The following is a 24,671-nucleotide window of genomic DNA, read 5'->3' as shown; positions in this document are numbered from 1 at the left end:
ATCTAAAGCAATTAGAGAAAGAACAATAAAACTCCCAAAGATAGCAAAAGGAAAGAAATCATAAAGATCAGATCAGAAATAAATGGAAAAAAAAAAAGAAGGAAACAATAGCAAAGATCAATAAAACTAAAAGCTGGTTCTTTGAGAAGATAAACAAAATTTATAAACCATTAGCCAGATTCATCAAAAAAAAGGGAGAAGACTCAAATCAATGGAATTAGAACTGAAAAGAGAAGAGAAGTAACAACTGACACTGCCGAAATACAAAGAATCTTGAGAGATTACTACAAGCAACTCTATGCCAATAAAATGGACAATCTGGAAGAAATGGACAAATTCTTAGAAAAGCGCAACCTTCTGAGACTGACCAGGAAGAAACAGAAAATATAAACAGACCAATCACAAGCACTGAAATTGAAACTGTGATTAAAAGTCTTCCAACAAACAAAAGCCCAGGACCAGACGGCTTCACAGGCGAATTCTATCAAACATTTAGAGAAAAGCGAACACCTATCCTTCGCAAACTCTTCCAAAGTATAGCAGAGGAACACTCCCAAACTCATTCTACAAGGCCACCATCACCCTGATACCAAAACAGACAAAGATGTCACAAAGAAAGAAAACTACAGACCAATATCACTGATGAACATAGATGCAAAAATCCTCAACAAAATTCTAGCAAACAGAATCCAACAGCACATTAAAAGGATCATACACCACGATCATGTGGGGTTTATCCCAGGAATGCAAGGATTCTTCAATATATGCAAATCAATCAATGTGATGAACAATATTAACAAATTGAAGGAGAAAAACCATATGATCATCTCAATAGATGCAGAAAAAGCTTTCGACAAAAATCAACACCCATTTGTGATAAAAAACCCTCCAGAAAGTAAGCATAAAGGGAACTTACCTCAACATAATAAAGGCCATATATGACAAACCCACAGCCAACATCACTCTCAATGGTGAAAAACTGAAACCATTTCCACTAAGATCAGGAACAAGACAAAGTTGTCCACTCTCTCCACTATTATTCAACATACTGTTGGAAGTTTTAGCCATAACAATCAGAGAAGAAAAAGAAATAAAAGGTATCCAAATTGGAAAAGAAGAAATAAAACTGTCACTGTCTGCAGATGACATGATACTGTACATAGAGAATCCTAAAGATGCTACCAGAAAACTACTAGAGCTAATCAATGAATTTGGTAAAGCAGCAGGATACAAAATTAATGCACAGAAATCTCTTGCATTCCTATACACTAATGATGAAAAACCTGAAAGAGAAATTAAGGAAACACTCCTATTTACCACTGCAACAAAAAGAATAAAACACCTAGGAATAAACCTACCTAAGCAGACAAAAGACCTGTATGCAGAAAACTGTAAGACACTGATGAAAGAAATTAAAGATGACAGAAACAGATGGAGAGATATACCATGTTCTTGGATTGGAAGAATCAACATTCTGAAAATGACTATACTACCCAAAGCAATCTACACATTCAATGCCATCCCTATCAAACTTCCAATGACATTTTTCACAGAACTAGAACATAACATTTCACAATTTGTATGGAAACACAAAAGACCCCGAAGAGCCAAAGCAATCTTCAGAAAGAAAAACGGAGCTGGAGGAAGCAGGCTCCCTGACTTCAGGCTATACTACAAAGCTACAGTAATCAAGACAGTATTGTACTGGCACAAAAACAGAAAGATAGATCAATGGAACAGGATAGAAAGCCCAGACATAAACCCACGCACATATGGTCACCTTATTTTTGATAAGGGAGGCAAGAATATACAATGGAGAAAAGACAGCCTCTTCAATAAGTGGTGCTGGGAAAACTGGACAGCTAGCTACATGTAAAAGAAAGAAATTAGAACACTCCCTAACACCATACACAAAAGTAAACTCAAAATAGATTAAAGAGCTAAATGTAAGGCCAGACACTATAAAACTCCTAGAGGAAAATATAGGCAGAACACTCTATGACATACATCACAGCAAGATTCTTTTTGACCCACCTCCTAGAGAAATGGAAATAAAAATAAACAAATGGCACCTAATGAAACTTAAAAGCTTTTCCACAGCAAAGGAAACCATATAAACAAGAAGAAAAGACAACCCTCAGAATGGGAGAAAATATTTGCAAATGAAGCAATTGAAAAGGATTCATCTCCAAAATTTACAAGCAGCTCATGCAGTTCAATATCAAAAAAAAACAAAAAACCCAATCCAAAAATGGGCAGAAGACCTAAATAGACATTTCGCCAAAGAAGATATACAGATTGCCAACAAATAAATGAAAGGATGCTCAACATCACTAATCATTAGAGAAATGCAAATCAAAACTACAATGAGGTATCACCTCACACCAGTCAGAATGGCCATCATCAAAAAATCTACAAACAGGGCTTCCCTGGTGGCGCAGTGGTTGAGAGTCCGCCTGCCAATGCAGGGGACACGGGTTCGTGCCCCGGTCCGGGAGGATCCCACATGCCGCGGAGCGGCTAGGCCCGTGAGCCATGGCCGCTGAGCCTGCGCGTCCGGAGGCCATGCTCCGCAACGGGAGAGGCCACAACAGTGAGAGAGGCCCGCATACCGCAAAAAAAAAAAAAAGAAAATCTACAAACAATAAATGCTGGAGACGGCGTGGAGAAAAGGGAACCCTCTTGCACTGTTGGTGGGAATGTAAATCGACAGAGCCACTATGGAGACAGTATGGAGGGTCCTTAAAAAACTAAAAATAGAATTACCATATGACCCAGTAATCCATTACTGGGCATATACCCTGAGAAAACCACAATTCAAAGAGTCATGTACCACAATGTTCACTGCAGCTCTATTTACAATAGCCAGGACATGGAAGCAACCTAAGTGTCCATCGATAGATGAACGGATAAAGATGATGTGGCAGATATATACAATGGAATATTACTCAGCCATAAAAAGAAACGAAACTGAGTTATTTGTAGTGAGGTGGATGGACCTAGAGTCTGTCATACAGAGTGAAATCAGAAAGAACAATATAAATACAGTATGTGAACACATATATGGAATCTAAAAAACAAAAAATGTTTATGAAGAACCTAGGGGCAGGACAGGAATAAAGATGCAGATGCAGAGAATAGACTTGAGGACACAGGGAGGGTGAAGGGTAAGCTGGAACGAAGTAAGAGAGTGGCATGTACTTATATATTCTACCAAATGTAAAATAGATAGCTAGTGGGAAGCAGCTGCATAGCACAGGGAGATCAGCTCAGTGCTCTGTGACCACCTAGAGGGGTGGGATAGGGAGGGTGGAAGGGAGACGCAAGAGGGAGGAGATAAAAACTGATTCCCTTTGTTATAAAACAGAAACTAACACACCAATGTAAATTAATTATACTGCAATAAAGATGTCAAAAAAAAAAAAGACAAGGGTCCTACCCTTGAGGAATTCACACTTACATGAAGAAACACATTAACTATGACAAAGCAGTGTGATATCTATAACTGAGGAAAGCATGGGCTTCTAATGGCAGGACAAATATTAATTACATGATCGTAAAGAGTAGGTGGGTAGACAGATAATTTAATGGGTAGTGGGAGAGGAACTGAATGGATAGGGGAATGGGGGTATTCAATATGGTGACTGGATAGGAAAGATAGACACTTAAATACACACAAATAGTATGGCTGAGAAGAGGGAAAATGGTCCATCAGTTGTGTCACAAAGTACTTTAGAATCAACTTCATAAAAAAGTTATTGTATGCACAGATTGTATACAATTTAAAACAAGTACAACTGAAAATGTTTCAATGTAAAAGCCACAAGTCAAATGATGTTCTAAAAAGAACCCCACACGTTCAAAAAACCCCACCAATCTTAAAATGTTATCAGTTAATAAGCATTACTCTAAATAAATAACATTTACTTTATCATTTATCAGCTCCTATGGGCAAAGTTTGTATTAGTCGACTATGAGAGGAAGACAAATATCATGGGTGTAGAATTATTCTCTCAATTGGTTTAGGAATTTCATTTTCAAAGGAAAATTCTCTCCAAATAAAGGATTCTTTTCTCTCTTGACTCCTAGCAGCACAAAATGTACCCAACATACAGACTGAAGAAATTTGTTTTACTTTGTACAATACTGGATACCTTTACCCAGCAGTTACATATATTGTCAAGTAGTACATATCTGAACCCAGGAAAAAAAAAAATCACTGTAGCAGAAATACAAGCTAAAATCTTTTCACAATGCTACAGGATTGACTTACGCAAATGTTTTCAACACTAAAAAAGGAAATGTAATACTCAAGAATTTTCCACTCATTCCTGGAGAGTCATCATATCACTTCTCCAAATGCTCAAACATAACAATGGCACGTGTCCAAAGATGTACTATGGCGGGTGGGCAGTGAGGGACTGCATCTTCTAAGTCTTACCTCAGCACCAAAGTAGTTGAAGATTCCCACCACACTAACAGGAACCAGCTTGTTCACACAGCGTCCTAGAGCTTTTCTTCCAAGGGCAAACACAAAAGGAATTTCTTGTTCCCGTGCCATGGCTATAACATTATAGAGAGCCTCATCCAGGCCACCTGAGAAATCAACATGTATAGAAGTTTTTAGTTATTTCCTAAATGGAGCTATTTTAGCACCCGACAGCATAAAACACAGCAGCAAAGGAGTCCATGAATGCTTGTGGCACTTAGGCTGTTAACCACATTTTCCTATCTGAATTTGTACTTCCTATCTGAATTTGTACTATATTTGGATATTACGTACATATTTTCTTTCTCCCAGTTAAATACTATATTCCTTTAATGCTAGTATTTTTGTTTCTCCACAGGGACTAGTATGGCAGGAGTCAAATTTCAATATAATAAACATTTTCCGTTTTTTAAAATTAATTAAAATTGTTAATAGTGGCTGACTCCTTTATCTAATCTCTCAGTTCAAGTAAGCAACCTATCACATGCAATAAGACCGATTATACATTACTGTTTTTACTGGTATTTTTCCCCTCTGCCTGCTACTGCTACTTGATGCCTCTGTCTACTCCAATCACCTGAAATGGCTCCTCCATGAAAAACGACAAATAACGGTGCACGACATAGTACAAAAGCCTCTGTTACTGCTGGTTTCTCAGAGACAAATCTCCACCATAAACAGAGGCAGAGACATGTATCTTTTTTTTTTTAATATTGTATTTAACTGATTTTAAGATGCAAAATTTTTTCCACATACTAACAACTCTGAACTAGGGTAGCATTTTACAATCAATGGAATCTTTGGATTGATAGAATTTTTCTTTCTTAGTGGAATATAAAATATTGCTGCATCATACAATCATCATGTTCTATCCTGAACACTAATTTTAGGATACAAAACTTACAAATTATTTTTTTTTTTCTGAAATAGGGTAGGATAACTGTCTAGAGAGCCCATTTTCATTTCTGACATTAGTCACTGCTGTCATATTGTTTCTACAATCATGTTGGCTTATATTAAATAAGAGAGAGTTTGATTTCCCAATTGGAAAAACTCAATGAACTATGGTAAAAATACATATATCATAACCATTATGTAAGAACTGATCTGGAATTTGGGATTTATAGGAGATGTTTAGGTACTGTTATTAATTACTACATAGTTTGAGAGAGTCTTTCAACTTCTCTCTTTCATACAATGGACGTAATTATTTTTGTCTCTCTGGCAAGATCAGAATGCCCCAATAGTAAAAGGAAAAATATTTGAAAGTGTTTCTTTGAGGAGCATTAATTATGTTGTTTAATATATTTAAAATATACCCCTCTAATGACCAATTCAGTACCCAAGTGTTCAGGACAGGAAACTGATTTTGAAATTGTTTTAAATATAGTGGCAAATAAATAGTTACAAGGGGACAATGGAAAGCAGACCTTCAAAATTAGACTGTATTTCTTCCTAAAATAGAAACATTTTTAAATAAAATTTTGATTGATATCATAAAGTCACATAGCCCAAATGTTTTCAGGTTCATTCAAAATAATTATGATTTGGAAAGGTCAACCATACATCAATTAGAAGACAGAAATGTTTATCAAAATAATTTATTTTTAGAATAATTGATTTGTAAACTTTCTAGGATGATTAGAAAGTAGGGCCATTTATTATTAAGAATGCCACAGACCATGATCACATAAATCCATATCCTCTTCATAAAAGAGGATATTTATCTCTCATTTATCTAGAGAAGCAGGGAAGCATTCAGCTTATTCAAAAGTAGCATGATCATTAAGGAACACGTTCAAAAAAAGTTGGTTAGCAGAGTCTATCCTTTTTATCGACGGTGGAAACTATTAACTGGACCTTTAAAAGACCACTCGTAATGACCTTGGCTTCAGAATCAAAGCACGGTACTATGTTTGTATGGGCCTACATAACCTAGGGTCCATAATGAGAAATACGTTTTGGCCTACACTTGACTCCTGTCCACAGTCAAAGACCAAGAAGGAGAACTGTACCTTTTTCCTAATTTTTTTAGAGAAAAGAGCCATCAAAGGAGGGTAATACAAAAATTTTAAAGTAGAATAGGCCAGAAATGAGCCATCCAGCTACACGGTAGCACCTCCGGGAACCAGCTGCCAGGTCGCCACTGCTGGGTTTTTCACTTGCTCCTTTGCGGGGCTAGTGCCCCTGCTCCAGGCCTGCCTGAAGAGCTGGGGGGGGAGGGTGCACCAGAGGAGACCTTCAAGATGGTGGAGGAGTGAGATGTGGAGATCACCTTCCTCCCCATAGATACATCAGAAATACACCTACATGGGAAACAACTCCTACAGAACACCTACTGAACACGGGCAGAAGACCTCAGACCTCCCAAAAGGCAAGAAACTCCCCACGAACCTGGGTAGGGCAAAAGAAAAAAGAACAAAAAACAGAGACAAAAGAATAGTGACGGGACCTGCACCACTGGGAGAGAGCTGTGAAGGAGGAGAAATTTCCACACACTAGGAAGCCCCTTCACTGGCGGAGACGGGGGGTGGCGGGGGAGAAGTTTTGGAGCCACGGAGGAGAGCGCAGCAACAGGGGTGCAGAGGGCAAAGTGGAGAGACTCCCGCACAGAGGAGACTCCCGCACAGCACTCACCAGCCCGAGAGGCTTGTCTGCTCACCCGCTGGGGCAGGCGGGGCTGTGAGCTGAGGCTTGGGCTTTGGAGGTCAGATCACAGGGAGAGGACTGGGGTTGGCTGTGTAAACACAGCCTGAAGGGGGCTAGTGTGCCACAGCTAGCTAGGAGGGAGTCCGGGAAAAAGTGTGGAACTGCCTAAGAGTCAAGAGACCATTATTTCAGGGTGTGCAAGGAGAAGGGATTCAGAGCACCACCTAAAGGAGCTTCAGAAACGGGTGTGAGCCACGGCTATCAGCACAGACACCAGAGATGGGCATGAGATGCTAAGGTTGCTGCCGCAGCCACCAATAAGCCTGTGTGCAAGCACTGGTCACTATCCACACCTCCCCTCCCGGGAGCCTGGGCAGCCCGCCACAGCCAGGGTCCCGTGATCCAGGGACAACTTCCCCAGGAGAACACACAGTGCGCCTCATGCTGTTGCAATGGCACGCCAGCCTCTGCCTTCACAGGCTCGCCCTGCATTCCGTACCTCTCCGTACCCCGGGCCTCAGTGAGGCAGAACCCCCAATCAGCTGCTACATTAACCCTGTCCTGTCTGGGCAGGAAGAGGCGTCCTCAGGGGACCTACACTCAGAGGCGGGGCCAAATCCAAAGCTGAACCCTGGGAGCTGTGCGAAAAAAGAAGAGAAAGGGAAATTTCTCCCAGCAGCCTCAGGAGCTGCGGATTAAATCTCCACATCAACTTGATGTACCCTGCATCTCTGGAATATCTGAATAGACAGTGAATCATCCCGAAATTTTGGTGGTAGACTTCGGGAGCAACAATATATATATTTTTTTCATTTTTCTCTTTTTGTGAGTGTGTACGTATATGCTTCTTCATGTGATTTGGTCTGTATAGCTTTGCTTTTACCATGTGTCCTAGAGTTTTGTCTGTTCTTTTTAGTTTTTTTTTAAGTATAGTTTGTAGTGCTTGTTATCACTGGTGGATGTGTTTTTTCGTTTGGTTGGTCTCTTCACTCTTTCTCTTTTTTAATTACTTTTTAATTTTTCTTATTTTTAACACTTACTTTTTATTTTAATAAATTTACTTTCTTTTTTCTTTCTTTTTTTCTCCCTTTTCTTCTGAGCTGTGTGGCAGACAGGGTCTTGGTGCTCCAGCCAGGTGTCAGGCCTGTGCCTCTGAGGTGGGAGAGCCAAGTTCAGGACACTGGTCCACCACAGACCTCCTGGCTCCACGTAATATCACATGGCAAAAGCTCTCCCAGAGGGCTTCTCTGGTGGCGCAGTGGTTGAGAGTCCACCTGCCGATGCAGGGGATGCGGGTTCATGACCCGGTCCAGGAGGATCCCGCATGCCGCAGAGCACCCGGGCCCGTGAGTCATGGCCACTGAGCCTGCGCATCCGGAGCCTGTGCTCCGCAACGGGAGAGGCCACAACAGTGAGAGGCCCACGTACCACAAAAAAAAAAAAAAAAAAAAAAAAAGCAGCTCTCCCAGAGATCTCCATCTCAAGGCTAAGACCCAGCTCCACTCAATGACCAGCAAGCTACAGTGCTGGACACCCTATGCCAAACAACTAGCAAGAAAGGAACACAACCCCACCCATTAACAAAGAGGCTGCCTAAAATCATAAGGTCACAGACACCCCAAAACACACCATCAGACAAGGTCCTGCCCACCGAAAGACAAGATCTAGCCTCATCCACTAGAACACAGACAGCAGTCTCCTCCACCAGGAAGCCTACACAACCCACTGAACCAACCGCAGCCACTGGGGGCAGACACCAAAAACAACAGGAACTACAAACCTGCAGCCTGCGAAAAGGAGACACCAAACACAGTAAGTTAAGCAAAATGAGAAGACAGAAAAACACACAGCAGATGAAGGAGCAAAGTAAAAACCCACCAAACAAATGAAGAGGAAATAGGCAGTCTACCTGAAAAAGAATTCAGAGTAATGATAGTAAAGATAATCCAAAATCTTGGAAACAGAATGGAGAAAATACAAGAAATGCTTAACAAGGACCTAGAAGAACTAAAGAGCAAACAAACAATGACGAACAACACAATAAATGAAATTAAAAATTCTCCAGAAGGAATCAATAGCAGAATAACTAAGGCAGAAGAACGGATAAGTGACCTGGAGAATAAAATAGTGGAAATAACTACCGCAGATTAGAATAAAGAATAAAGAATGAAACGAATTGACAACAGTCTCAGAGACCACTGGGACAACATTAAACACACCAACATTCGAATTATAGGGGTCCCAGAAGAAGAAGAGAAAAAGAAAGGGACTGAGAAAATATTTGAAGAGATCATAGATGAAAACTTCCCAAATATAGGAAAGGAAATAGTTAATCAAGTCCAGGAAGCGCCAAGAGTCCTATACAGGATAAATCTAAAGAGAAACACACCAAGAAACATATCAAACTATCAAAAATTAAATACAAAGAAAAAATATTGAAAGCAGCAAAGGAAAAGCAACAAATAACATACAAGGGAATCGCCATAACGTTAACAGCTAATCCTTCAGCAGAAACTCTGCAAGCCAGAAGGGAGTGGCAGGACATATTTAAGGTGATGAAAGGAAAAAACCTACAACCAAGATTACTCTACCCAGCAAGGATCTCTTTCAGATTTGACAGAAAAATTAAAACCTTTACAGACAAGCAAAAGCTAAGAGAATTCACCAAATTCTTTGCTTTGGTAAAGCACCACCAAACCAGCTTTATAAGAAATGCTAAAGGAACTTCTCAGGCAGGAAACACAAGAGAAGGAAAACACTTACAATAACAAACCCAAAACAATTAAGAAAATGGTAATAGGAACATACATATCAATAACTACCTTAAATGTAAATGGATTAAATGCTCCAACCATTTACTTAAATGTAAATGGATTAAATGCTCCAATCAAATGCTCCAACCAAAAGACAAAGAATGGCTGAATGGACACAAAAACCAAGACCCGTATACATGCTGTCTACAATAGACCCACTTCAGACCTAGGGACACATACAGACCGAAAGTGAGGGGATGGAAAAAAGATATTCCATGCAAATGGAAATCAAAAGAAAGCTGGAGTAGCGATTCTCATATCAGACAAAACAGACTTTAAAATAAAGACTATTACAAGAGACAAAGAAGGACACCACATAACGATCAAGGGATCGATCCAAGAAGAAGCTATAACAATTGTAAATATTTATGCACCCAACACAGGGGCACCTCAATACATAAGGCAAATACTAACAGCCATAAAAGGGGAAATCTACAGTAACACAATCACAGTAGGGGAATTTAACACCCCACTTTCACCAATGGACAGATCATCCAAAATGAAAATAAATAAGGAAACACAAGCTTTAAAGGATACATTAAACAAGATGGACTTAATTGATATCTATAGGACATTCTCTCCAAAAACAAGAGAATAAACTTTCTTCTCAAGGGCTCATGGAACATGCTCCAGGATAGATCATATCTTGGGCCACAAATGAAGGCTTGATAAATTTAAGAAAATTGAAATTGTATCAAGTATCTTTTCTGACCACAACGCTATGAGACTAGATATCAATTACAGGAAAAAATCTGTAAAAAAAAATACAAACACATGGAGGTTAAACAATACACTACTTAATAACCAAGAGATCACTGAAGAAATCAAAGAGGAAATCAAAAACCACCTAGAAACAAATGACAATGAAAACATGACGACCCAAAACCTATGGGATGCAGCAAAAGCAGTTCTAAGAGGGAAGTTTATAGCAATACAATCGTACCTCAAGAAAGAAGAAACATCTCAAATAAACAACCTAAACTTACACCTAAAGCAATTAGAGAAAGAAGAACAAAACACTCCCAAAGTTAGCAGAAGGAAAGAAATCATAAAGATCAGATCAGAAATAAATGAAAAAGAAATGAAGGAAACAACAGCAAAGATCAATAAAACTAAAAGCTGGTTCTCTGAGAAGATAAACCAAATTGATAAACCATTAGCCAGATTCATCAAAAAAAAAAAAGGGAGAAGACTCAGATCAATAGGATTAGAAATGAAAAAGGAGAAGTAACAACTGACACTGCAGAAATACAAAGGATCTTGAGAGATTACTACAAGCAACTCTATGCCAATAAAATGGACAATCTGGAAGAAATGGACAAATTCTTAGCAAGACACAACCTTCTGAGACTGCACCAGGAAGAAATAGAAAATACGAACAGACCAATCACAAGCACTGAAATTGAAACTGTGATTAAAAGTCTTCCAACAAACAAAAGCCCAGGACCAGAGGGCTTCACAGGTGAATTCTATCAAACATTTAGAGAAGAGCTAACACCTATGCTTCTCCAAGTCTTCCAAAATATAGCAGAGGGAGGAACACTCCCAAACTCATTCTACAAGGCCACCATCAACCTGATACCAAAACCAGACAAAAATGTCACAAAGAAAGAAAATTACAGGCCAATACCACCAATAAATATAGATGCAAAAATCCTCAACAAAATACTAGCAAACAGAATCCAACAGCACATTAAAAGGATCATACATCACGATCATGTGGGGTTTATCCCAGGAATGCAAGGATTCTTCAGTATATGCAAATCAATGAATGTGATACACCATATTAACAAATTGAAGGAGAAAAACCATATGATCATCTCAATAGATGCAGAAAAAGCTTCTGACAAAATTCAACACCCATTTATGATAAAAACCCTCCAGAAAGTAGGCATAGAGGGAACTTACCTCAACATATATGACAAACCCAAAGCCAACATCACTCTCAATGGTGAAAAACTGAAACCATTTCCTCTAAGTCCAGGAACAAGACAAGGTTACCCACTATCACCATTATTATTCAACAGAGTTTTGGAAGTTTTAGCCACAACAATCAGAGAAGAAAAAGAAATAAAAGGTACCCAAATTGGAAAAGAAGAAGTAAAACTGTCACTGTCTGCAGATGACATGATACTATACATAGAGAATCCTAAAGATGCTACCAGAAAACTACCAGAGCTAATCAATGAATTTGGTAAAGTAGCAGGATACAAAATTAATGCACAGAAATCTCTTGCATTCCCATACACTAATGATGAAAAATCTGAGAGAGAAATTAAGGAAACACTCCCATTTACCACTGCAACAAAAAGAAAAAAACACCTAGGAATAAACCTACCTAAGGAGACAAAAGACCTGTATGCAGAAAACTATAAGACACTGATGAAAGAAATTAGAGATGATACAAACAGATGGAGAGATATGCCACATTCTCAGATTGGAAGAATCAACACTGTCAAAATGACTATATGACCAAAAGCAATCTACGGATTCAGTGCAATCCCTATCAAACTACCACTGGCATTTTTCACAGAACTAGAACAAAAAATTTCACAATTTGTATGGAAACACAAAAGACCCCGAAGAGCCAAAGCAATCTTCAGAAAGAAAAACGGAGCTGGAGGAAGCAGGCTCCCTGACTTCAGACTACACTACAAAGCTACAGTAATCAAGACAGTATTGTACTGGCACAAAAACAGAAAGATAGATCAATGGAACAGGACAGAAAGCCCAGTGATAAACCCATGCACATATGGTTACCTTATCTTTGATAAAGGAGGCAAGAATATACAATGGAGAAAAGACAGCCTCTTCAATAAGCGGTGCTGGGAAAACTGGACAGCTAGCTACATGTAAAAGAAAGAAATTAGAACACTCCCTAACACCATACACAAAAATAAACTCAAAATGGATTAAAGACCTAAATGTAAGGCCAGACACTATAAAACTCTTAGAGGAAAACATAGGCAGAACACTCTATGATATACATCACAGTAAGATCCTTTTTGACCCACCATCTAGAGTAATGGAAGTAAAAACAAAAATAAACAAATGGGACCTAATGAAACTTAAAAGCTTTTGCACAGCAAAGGAAACCATAAACAAGATGAAAAGACAACCCTCAGAATGGGAGAAAATATTTGCAAATGAAGCAACTGACAAAGGATTAATCTCCAAAATTACAAGCAGCTCATGCAGCTCAATATCAGAAAAACAAACAACCCAATACAAAAATGGGCAGAAGACCTAAATAGACATTTCTCCAAAGATATACAGGTTGCCAACAAATGCATGAAAGGATGCTCAATATCACTAATCATTAGAGAAATGCAAATCAAAACTACAATGAGGTATCACGTCATACCAGTCAGAATGGCCATCATCAAAAAATCTACAAACAATAAATGCTGGAGAGGGTGTGGAGAAAAGGGAACCCTCTTGCACTGTTGGTGGGAATGTAAATTGATACAGTCATTATGCAGAACAGTACGGACGCCTTAAAAAACTAAAAATAGAACTACCATACAACCCTGCTATCCCACTACTGGGCATATACCCTGAGAAAACCATAATTCAAAAAGAGTCATGTACCACAATGTTCACTGCAGCTCTATTTACAATAGTCAGCATGGAAGCAACCTAAGTGTCCATCGACAGATGAATGGACAATGAAGATGTGGCTCATATATATAATGGAATATTACTGAGCCATAAAAAGAAACGAAATTGAGTTATTTGTAGTGAGGTGAATGGCCCTAGAGTCTGTCATACAGAGTGAAGTAAGTCAGAAAGAGAAAAACAAATACTGTATGCTAACACATATATATATATGGAATCCAAAACAAAAACCAAAAAATTGTTATGAAGAACAGGGGCAGGAGAGGAATAAAGACGCAGACGTAGAGAATGGACTTGAGGACATGGGGATGGGGATGGGGAAGGGTAAGCTGGGACGAAGTGAGAGAGTGGCATGGACTTATATATACTACCAAATGTAAAACAGATAGCTACTGGGAAGCAGCCGCATAGCACAGGGAGATCAGCTCAGTGCTTTGTGACCACCTAGAGGGGTAGGAGGGAGACAAAAGAGGGAGGAGATATGGGGATATATGTGTATGTATAGCTGATTCACTTTGTTATAAAGCAGAAACTAACACATCATTGTAAAGCAATTATACTCCAATAAAGATGTTAAAAAAAATAAAGTAGAATATATTTGCAGAGGTAAAGAAATGCCTGCTTACTAGTTCCCACTCTGATCACAACACAGCGGACACTTGGTTGGCCCCAACTAAATCCTTCACTAGTGTTCATAAATGGGGATTTTCTTTACAATCTGATCTCAATTTTATTACTCTACCTCCGGTGCTGAAACATTTCATTTTCTTTCTTCATGTTCAGTATTATGTTTTACACCTAAACTCTGCTAAAGAAGACATATGGCTTCCACTTTAAAATTCACTGCATATTCTACAATTATACTACATAAATATCAAAACACTTCAAAAGTAAAATGTTCATACCTTTGGACTGGATTTTTTCACAATTTGGAGAAATTATAACACATTTGATCTTGTTTAACTTCATATGTTTCGTAACCTCTCTTAGACCCATGACCAGCCGTCGCCTCGCTTTTGCTCTTACAGGATCCTTTTGGTAGATGCGTTCCTGGAAGCTGACAAGCTCTTGAAGAAGAAGAGTCACACATTCATCAATCTCTTTACAAAGAACCTGATTACAGTACCTGTAAAGGAACCCAAAAGTAGGTAATTATAAAATTATTTTAGGAAAAAAATACATCCAGTAAACAGGTTTTCATTAAAAAATCAAGTCTTGAAAAATCTCCTAAATCCTTCAGTCAATTAGAAAAACAGAAGAGTTTTCCTGAATTACAACAGATCGGCTTTTATGCAAAGGACAGATTAACCTCGGGGAAGTACTAATCAAACACCCAATTATTAAATTCCTAAGGATATAAATCAAATGTTAACCTGCTATTAGATAAACAGGTATAATGTTTTTGGTAAGGAGATAATGTATAAAGTTATTTCATTCCAATGAATACTAAAGATGCTTCTAATAAGAAACAAATTAATTTCATAAAAGCTAACTGAATGCCCTAATACCAACCATTCATCCTCCATGCTTGGATAAATCAGTCTCCAGCACTGGCTTCCTCAACCATAAAAATAAGGAGTTACGGATGACAGCCTCAATGGTCCCTCTACCTCTGAAAATCTATGGTTACAGCGGATGAATTCAGTAGTTAAACTGAAGCCAAAACCAAAGAGGTCTTGAGGTAAAAGTCATATGGCTTTGTATCAGGCAAAGTAACTGAATGAGGCTCTTTGTGAGATCATATCATATATGGCTACAACGCAAAAACCAGAAAGCAAGTAGTGTGAGGCCACTATAGTACTTAATTTCAAGGATAAGGAAGTCATTCTAGTTTAAGTAAACTCCTTACATATTCCACTTTGCTAGTTTTCATCCATAATCTCTCTCTACCATAAGCAGGTACTTAACAAGGAAAATTGGTAAAATTTCTAATCTAGGAATGCCGGGCCAGCAAATTACCAGTTCTAAATTACTGATACATTATATGGTGGGAAAATCTAGGCCTGCCTTCCTTTAGGGAAAAAAAATGTTCTGCTTTGGAAATTTTTTTAACGTTTATGTGAAAAGTGTTTAAATAAATGCAAGTATGACATTACTTCAGAACAGAAGATATAACTGGACAGGCTGAGGAAAGGTTATCATAAAGTATACAAAATTAAAGAATGCAATTGAAGAATAAAACATCAAACACGCAATTTTCTTCACTCTGCTTTTCTTCCAAGCTGTTTATTTCACACATATGTAAGATTTTATTCTCCAAGTATTTCCTTTGTCACACATGTGATATTTAATTAACTTCCCAAACCTAGGCGACAAGTATTTGCTCAAAAACAACAAAGGAACAGAACAAACCAATGTGGTTTGGATTCACACACATTTTACCTTCACCCTGGGATTCTTTCATAGGTAAACTTAATTTCAAAGGTAAAATTAATTTACCTACACAAATGTTTACATTCTAAAATCCTTCACAGCAATAACTGTCAGTTCAAGGTTATTCACAGATGGGCATTTTCAAACTTAGAAATATATGCTTAAAAACAAATAGGTTTAGGGCTTCCCTGGTGGCGCAGTGGTTGAGAGTCCGCCTGCCGATGCAGGGGACATGGGTTCGTGCCCCAGACTGGGAAGATCCCACATGCCGCGGAGCGGCTGGGCCCATGAGCCATGGCCACTGAGCCTGCGCGTCCGGAGCCTGTGCTCCGCAACGGGAGAGGCCACAACAGTGAGAGGCCCGCGTACCGCAAAAAAGAAAAAAGAAAAAAAAGAACAACAAAAAAAACCAAATAGGTTTATGTAACAGGTTCACTACATGTAGGAGGATCTTAGAAACTTGTTATTAATTGGTTAGAGAGGTTTTTTTTGAAGGGCCAATAATATAAACAAAAAAGCAAAAGCGTTTGGAGAGGAAAAATGTCACAGTATGACATTCTGTATAATACATAAGCTGTAAGAGGTGAAATTTCATGGGTATAAACACTAGCTGATATAAAAAGAATGTATTTACTGTCAAATCACTTTTACATGAACACTGACAGCTGACAGAAGGCAAATACTTTCCATATAATAAAACCCGTTGTTAAACAAAATCTGACAGAACTTAAAGATCTTTGGTATTCTATCTGTTCAACCCACCAAGAAAGAATGACAATATTATATTCAGAACTACAGTCAGGATACCTAAGCTATTCAACATCAATAATGAGACTAAAACTTACTCTCTAAATCTTTTGCTGTGGATTTTGGTTATTGTCGAAGATGCCATTGGACTGCCTATCCCAGAACTAGCCGGAGAGCCTTGTGACACAGGTGTCATACAGTACGGAGAGTTCTGACTTGCTGGAGAGAGGGATGCATCACTGGGCATGCTCAGTCCAGCATCTGTGGAGACGTGGGGTGAGGGGAAAGAATTCAGAAATTCTGAATGCTGAAAAGCTCTATACTCTTCAACATAATTTAGAATGGCAGTTACCTTTTGTTATCACTTCCAAATTCTCCAGAAGCTACCAAGTTGGGCATTGTTCGTATCACAAACATTTCTCATATACTACAAAAATCAAATTTTCCTATTATGTCTTAAAATATACTCTGAAAAACATCAAGCATAGCCTACAAGTCTCCACAGAAGAGATGCAAGAAGGCCAAGTTATCTAAAACATGTATTCCCAGGGGATCTAAACTGAAGAACAAAAGACGTATCCTCTTCTGCACTCTTTCCAGATCATATTACCCATCTCCTTCACCTCTATTTTTCCACCTATTTCTTAGAAATAATTTTTTTAACTGTCTAAAAATTCCCATTGCTGCTGGCAATGATGAATTCTACCTCACTCATTCTCTCCACACCACTCCCAGTTCTCCAGGCACCACCCGTTTCTCTTTCATTTGGTCTTTGCTCCTGTGCTCAGGCAGCCACGTTTGCAGATGCCACCTCTTGACTCAACTGCCACCTTTAGTTACTGCTTCTTTTCTAAACAGCCCTAAAACTCAGGAAATGAGTTAGTATTTGTCCAGTCCATTAATCTGCAAAGTTACACATATATCTTATCTCTCTACTGGATTGTAAACTTTTTGTAACAGGGCCAGTCCACTATATATCTTTATGACATTTCCTGACCTTCCCATCCCTACCCCACTTACTGAAGTACATATGATGAATGTTCAACACACACTTGTTGAAGGAATGCATAAACAGATACACCTAAATACAAAGGCAATGATACTTAATTGAGAGTAAAGGGGAACCCTAACCAAACATATTGGAACAATTCTTAGAAGAAGTAAACTTATTTTCTAAACACAAAATCTAAACTAATTCTAAAATCTAAAATCTAAAACAAATTCTAAACTACTAAATCTATGTGTATATCAGATTTAAATGTTTTGCCAAAAGTTGAAGAATAAATACCAGGAGAAATAGGGACCTAGTCAGGTTTCTCTTAAAATCTTTCTTCCACAGTAGTATAAATTTTAGAAGGCATCTGCAGTTTTGCTGAGGTCCCATCTGAAATCATGTGCTGGCTACCCATTGTACGGGACTGAATCTTACTGACCAACTGGACTCTACACTACAACAAGCTTTGCAATTCTCTACTCATTGTGGCATATGTATTAATTTCACAAAAGCAAGGAAGAAAATCAACAAAAGCTATTCAATAAAATATACAGGTGACCCTTGTACAATATGGGGATTTAAACCTCATATAATTTATAGTCCGCCCTCTGTATCATAGTTCCTCCACTATCTGTGGATTCAACCAATCATGGCTGAGTAGTACTGCAGTGTTTACTATTGAAGAACATCTGTGTACAAGTGTACCTGTGCAGTTCAAACCTACGTTGTTCAAGGGTCAACTGTAGTCCTGCAAAGAAAGTCAATTGTGTTCTAGATATAAAAGAAGGCAAGATGAAAGGAAATGTGACAGTTACAGAGGATGCATTAGTAAGATCATAATTATGAGGGTTTACAACAAATTCAGGATTTAAGCTTCAAAAATGCCATAGACCTACTATGTAACACCTGCCTCCCTGCCCTTTAAATATCTCTCTACAGAAGCATCTTCAAAAGAAACCACTCTCAAAGATTAAAAAATTTAGATAAAATATGGAGCATATTTAGGAGAATAACTAGTGATATGTTGTTACCTACTAATTAAAATACTTCAGACCATCTTATAAGAAGAAGGGGGAAAGAGGTGATCTTACCTTCTTGGGAAACAATCTCCTGCGGCAAATCATCAATAAAATCTAAGTGCATTTCTATTGGTTCCTCAGATCCCAAAAGACTGTGGTCCACAGTTAAACGGCCCTTCTTTTCCTCTCTTTCTTTCAAAATAACCTAAAAGTCATTACCAGTCTTTAATTACTAATTACTCTTTAAGTATGTACTGAATGATTAAAATGGTCACTATTACACAGGAATAGTAGTGTCCACTTAAAAAATGGATGTAAGGATTTTGGTTGGCTATGTAGAAACTGACTGGCAAAAAGGTGAATGTAATTTTAGGCACTGCAGTTGAAGGAAGTATTATATCCAAAATAAAGGAAGGCAATATAATACTACAGCTATCAAACCACATCTGCTTCATTCTTTAAATCCTAGTAGACAAACTAGGGTTTCCCCCAAAATGGATAAAATAAAACCTTTGGAAACCAGGTCACATAGTTACGTTAGATTTATTTGGTCATAGATCATCTCATTCACTCCTCCTAATAACAGTACTGAGTTAAACAGAGCATATATTATACCCAACTTATAGATAAAGAAGATGAGGATAAGAAAGTTTTGCTAAAACTACACAATAAGTACTGAAGTTAGTACTAGAATCCCAGGCTTCTGATACCTAGGGTCTCAAGTTTTTGGATACCTAAATGTTTAACTTTTAAACTTATAGACAGAACTCATTCCCCAGGGCCTTGGTCAACACAGTAAGATAGTCATGATGCTGAGATCCCCAACCTTAAATTAACTAGTCATCATAAACATGCATGTCTAAGAACTTTTCACAATAATCAGTTGGCCAAAACGCCACAACTACTTTTGCAAAACGATTTAAACCCTTTTTTATACTGTAAAATAAATATCCCCAGGTTTTGTTTTACCTTTTTAAGTGCTGTGGGCCGTTTTAGTTTTGCAATTTCCTTTTCTTTTCCTTTTTTCGCTTTAGAGGAAGTAATGTCCAAAGAATTAAAGGATGTCAAACAGGGCTGACCTTTGGTTAAGGGTTTTCTGTTAGTAGAGTCTTTAGTGTGAAAAGAAGCTGCAGTGACCACTAAAAACAAACAAGAACATTAGTTTTACTATTATGGCCAACTCCACATATTTTCAAAATTTCTAATAATAAACCTGTAAGAACAACAACATCCTCTTCTTGTGGAAAACAGACATCATAACAGCAGGAGCAGTATATGGCCGTGCAGTATCCCTCAGATACAGCTCCAAAGAACCATTCTACCTCTGAAATTTCAAAACTCTGTACCTCTCCTCATTCCTAATGAATCTAACAATGACCCTTACATAAGATAAGTAGTCTATCACTCCTCTCCTCATTTCAGCCTGTCAGTAAAGAATGATGATTTTCCCCTCTTGGCTGCACTGTCAGTACTATTCAGCAATTCTTTTATGCCTGATTGATTGTTACCCTCATTCTCCCGTGGATACCACCCAACCTTCAGCAGACCTAGCCTCTAATCTCAACTCTCTCACTCTAGCAGAAAAGCTTTCCTGCTACTTCCCTTAGAAGATGCTTTCCAATATAAACTTCTAAGCCACATGAGAGGAGGCAGCAGGCATCCTTACTCCCACCGAAGGCTTACCAACCACCTCTTCTCATAATCCCATCTCAGGATTAATTCCTCAAGGATTTTGCTCTATTACTTTCCCCTTGCATCTTTCAAGTTCCTCCTTGACTTGACCCCTGACTCTTTTCCCTAACTCCCCAAAAGAAGTTAAAAATCTCCTCTATATAAAAGGAAGAAAAAACAGGCAAACTAACAAAACCTGTCCCCTAACTGGCTTCTAAGATACCATCACTCCCCTTTCTTCCTCATTACTTCCCAAATCATTATAATCTGGCCTCCGCCCTACCCACTCTCTTGAAGCTGCTATTGCCAAGATCACATAAAACCTTGCAACTGCCAAATCTAACTCTGATTCTTTGCTCTATTCTAGAGCAAAGCAGCATTTGTTACCAAAGACCACATCCTCTTCCTCAAAATTCTATCCTCACCTTTTGTGACATTACGTTCCATTTTTCTCACTCTTTCTCAAACCTGTTTTTCTGGTTCTTCTTCCTTCTGTCTTTTAACTCTGAGCATTCTACAAGGCTTTATCCCCGAACATCTTTTTCCTAATTTTTCTTTCCCCTGACAATCTTATATATTTCCACAGCTACAACAATCATCTCTATTTGAAATTCACTGACTTCTAACCTGAACTGCACATACCTAAGTTAAATAGGAACCACCAGGACCTCCCTAACCAGCATTTCAAATACAACAGGGCCAGAGTCTGTTCTTCCCAAGAAAATTCTTCTTCCGTGATCCTTATCCTGTTGGATAGCGTCATATACCTAACCCCCACCACAGTCCTCCAAGTCAGAGAGTTTGGAGTCATTTTTGACCTGTTTCCACATTCCACCAATTAAAAAACCCTATTAATTCATTAAAATCCTTTTACATCTCTGCCATAGTCCCGTCCTTCTTTTGGACTTCCCAAGAAAGCTGATTTCTTTGTAATCAACACTTCCCAATTTAAACACTGGTGATAGATTAGAGATTAATCTCACTTCCATCTGTCAAGAATCTTACTCCCCCTTTAAAGCCCAGTCCAAATGCTATCATATATGAAGGCATTTGTAACATACATCCCTGTTGACATAAATCAGTCTTTCTTCTATAAGTTCATAAAACTTTGCTGGTATCTTTCCTAAGGCATTGCTTTTTATTAGTTATGTGGGTATGTCTTTCTCTCAGACTAGATTATAAACTCCTTGACCACAGGTATATCTTAATCCTATCTGTAATTCCACAGTTCTTGACACCACACTTTGCATGTAGATACTTACATCTGTATATATTAATGTGCTAAACAAACCAAAGTTGTAATAATAAGCCACTTGAAGTTATCACAGCCTAACAATCTCTTTCCCAAAATAACTGGCTAAACTTTATTGAATGATTATAACCCAGACGCTCTTCTAAGCACTTTACATGTATCATCTCATTCAATCCTCAAAACAATTCAGAAGCAGGTACTGTATTATTTCCATTTTAATGTAAGGAAAGTGAAGCACAGGAAGATTAAATAACTTGCCAAGGAAAAACATGGAAGAACAGGATTCAAGACGCAGCTCAACTCCAAAGCCCCTGCATGCAGCCACTAGACCACACTGCCTCTGGAACACTAACTCAGTTCCATTCCCTAGAGTCCTTTACTCTTAGTGAGATGTTACTGCCACATCCCTCATCTCAACAGCATGCAACTCTAAAGCTCAGTATGCACTCAATATTATTTTTACTAACAGTTACTCAAAGCTAAGGTTCATACCGTATGGTAACTAGCTATAGGTTTAAACATTTTGCACACACGATTAAAGTTATAAACTGTTACTTATATTTTTGTTTAAAAGCAGTAGACCCTTTACATAGGAACCGAGGAAAGAGAAAATTCCATTCTTCCCCTCAACATCAGTGCTTTTTGATGGTGCCTTTCCCTTTCCTTTACCTTATTCCTCATCCTCTAAATACAAAGACTATGAAAAGAAATGAGGGAGCATGTCAAAGGTGCTGAGCTGTAACTCTGACGAGGTTTGTTAAAATATAAATTACTGTTTCAGCAGAAAGCCAGCTCATTTTCTCTCTCCCTCCCTCCCCTCCTCGCCCTCCCTCCCCCCACTTCTCTCCCTCTCTCCCTCCCCGTCTCCCTTCCTCTCTCTGTCTCTCTCACACATACACACAAAATCTGATTAACACTCCTATGTTTTCCATTTGGTTTTAAATTGGATAATTTAACAGTTATAGAGCCAAATTACTTGTGATTCTTACTGACACCTTTGAAGAAGAGAAAAATTTGGTTGGTTCGTAACATATACCAACCGACATTTGAACAGAGACCTGGAGGACCTGATGCAACAAACTATACTGATGCCTGAGGGAAGAGAGTTCCAGGTAAAGGAAAGAGCAAGCACAAGGACACTGAGCTTGGAGCATGTTGGATGTGTCTGTGGAACAACAAGGCGGCTAACGTGGCTAGAGCAGTGAGTGCCGGGGAGAATGGTGATGAGGGCAGAAAGGTAACAGGACCAGCTAAGATATGACTTAGGACCCTGGCTTCGCTCCAAGTGAGATGACGAGCTACTAGAGGATTTTGAACTTGTGTTTGAAAAAGAGCGCTCCTTTTAAGACAGACTGGGGGTTAGGGGGAATGAAAGGCAGGTAATAGTTAGGAGGCTACTAGTGGCAGGAGAGAAGCTGCTGAGTAATCAGACTCTGGATTTTTGTAGGTATATATAATTTAGATTAACAGTTTCCAAAATACATTACCAAAGCCAAATAGCAAATTGCCAGGATTAATGATATCACCTGTATATGACAGAGGTCTGGTATTAGTAATTTGCCGTGCTTTCATGGCTTGTTGTTGTTTTTCCAGAGCTGCTAACATGTCCCCCAAATCTAGTTGTACAGGTGTTTTATTCTTTTTCCCAGCTGCCTTTGATAAAGCTTCCTGCAAGGTAAACATGAAAACATTTTTCATTTTAGTATGAAAATGTGACAGTTTAAGATAATTATATTTGTCAGTCTTCCATCCATCCCCCAAAACCTACCAAATAAACTATCATATTTGTTCATAAAAATGAATACATACCTGTAGTTTTTTTTGCTCCATACTTATTTCTGAATATTCTTGAGCTGTGGCAAGGGCTGCTGCTAAAGCTTTCTTCTTTTGACTTTTTGCACGTTTAGGAACTGAGGTTGTAATGGGAATTGGTGTCTGAACTATATTGATTGGTGAGTTCTCAGGTAAATCATCCAACTACGATAACCAGAGAAAAATATTTGTTAGTGATTCCATAAAAGTCTAATCATAAGGAAAGACAATCTAGAATGTGAGATGTTCTACAGTATAACTGGACTAGACTCTTCAGAAGATTCAATTACATAAAGAACAGAGTGAGACGGTGGGATCATTCTAGACAGGGAGACTGGAAAATAATAGAGACAAAACAGCAAAATGAAATAGGTGATAACTGACTGGATCCTGGACTGAAAACAAAATAACTCCAAGGTAAAGTTTTGCAACAACTGGGGAAATTTTAGCATGGACTATATGGTTTATGATGTCATTTAATTAATGGTATTTCCTTGCCTGTAATGGAACTATGGATTTCAAAGGACAGTGTCTCTGTTCTGGCTATGCTGAGAAGAAATACTAAAGATCAGTACTAAATACAGTGCTTCTTCTATACCATGCTGCCCTACAAGTCTTTATACTTAGCTGTAATATTTCTTTTCAACATTGCCATAGCTCAAAAGATGTTCAAATATTTTGCTTATCTTTTTTAAAAGAGTCACTTACTACTTTTGAAGAAAGTTTCTGTTGAATGTTCTCATCTTTAGCACTTCCATTCTCATTTAGTTCTCGAAATCCATCTTCATCCTGAAATAGTTCCACATTTTAAGTAAAAACAGAGTTCAAAGCAATAAACTCTTAAGAACAACATTTATAATGCTTAAGAGTAATGAAATGACAGGGAAGTAATTTTTTAACTCAATATTAAACTATTTAAAAGTCTTAAAAAGGAAATCTCATTTCTCACATGCTAAAACATAGCTAATTTAATTATTCAAGGATGGGGATACATCCACACGTGTCCATCCTTTAGATTTCTGCATCTACTATTCCATTTTTATTAATAATTCTACCCTAAGGTGGGTAAGTAAATAAAAAGAAATTCAAAAAGGATTTTATCACATTTCACATAATTTTGAGAAGATTTTAAACAAATGGCTTAGTATGAATTTCATTAATATATTCCCTGTCCCATTACTACATACACCAGTCAATAACATTAAAAGTTAAAAAATAAAAATAAATTCCCTAT

General features: G+C 38.2%; 1 protein-coding gene across 1 annotated transcript in view; it reads right to left on the bottom strand.

The window, feature by feature from the left end:
* The window catches only part of SECISBP2L (SECIS binding protein 2 like), a 62,652-nt gene that overhangs the window by 13,717 nt on the left and 24,264 nt on the right, over positions 1-24,671 (bottom strand). The window contains exons 9-16 of the mRNA XM_022587153.3: positions 24,146-24,226; positions 23,435-23,602; positions 23,152-23,293; positions 19,672-19,841; positions 18,775-18,907; positions 16,788-16,950; positions 14,475-14,695; positions 4,442-4,596 (exon numbers count right to left, since the gene is read on the bottom strand). Of these exons, the coding sequence (XP_022442861.1) occupies positions 4,442-4,596; positions 14,475-14,695; positions 16,788-16,950; positions 18,775-18,907; positions 19,672-19,841; positions 23,152-23,293; positions 23,435-23,602; positions 24,146-24,226 (1,233 nt within the window). The remainder of the gene's footprint in view (positions 1-4,441; positions 4,597-14,474; positions 14,696-16,787; positions 16,951-18,774; positions 18,908-19,671; positions 19,842-23,151; positions 23,294-23,434; positions 23,603-24,145; positions 24,227-24,671) is intronic.

Source organism: Delphinapterus leucas, chromosome 2 (assembly GCF_059928025.1).
Source record: "Delphinapterus leucas isolate spDelLeu-1000000601 "Yukka" chromosome 2, BTC_Dleu_Yukka2, whole genome shotgun sequence".
NCBI classification, from domain to species: domain Eukaryota; kingdom Metazoa; phylum Chordata; class Mammalia; order Artiodactyla; family Monodontidae; genus Delphinapterus; species Delphinapterus leucas.
Note: the sequence above shows the minus strand (reverse complement) of the source record. Positions and strands in the feature narration are given on the sequence as shown.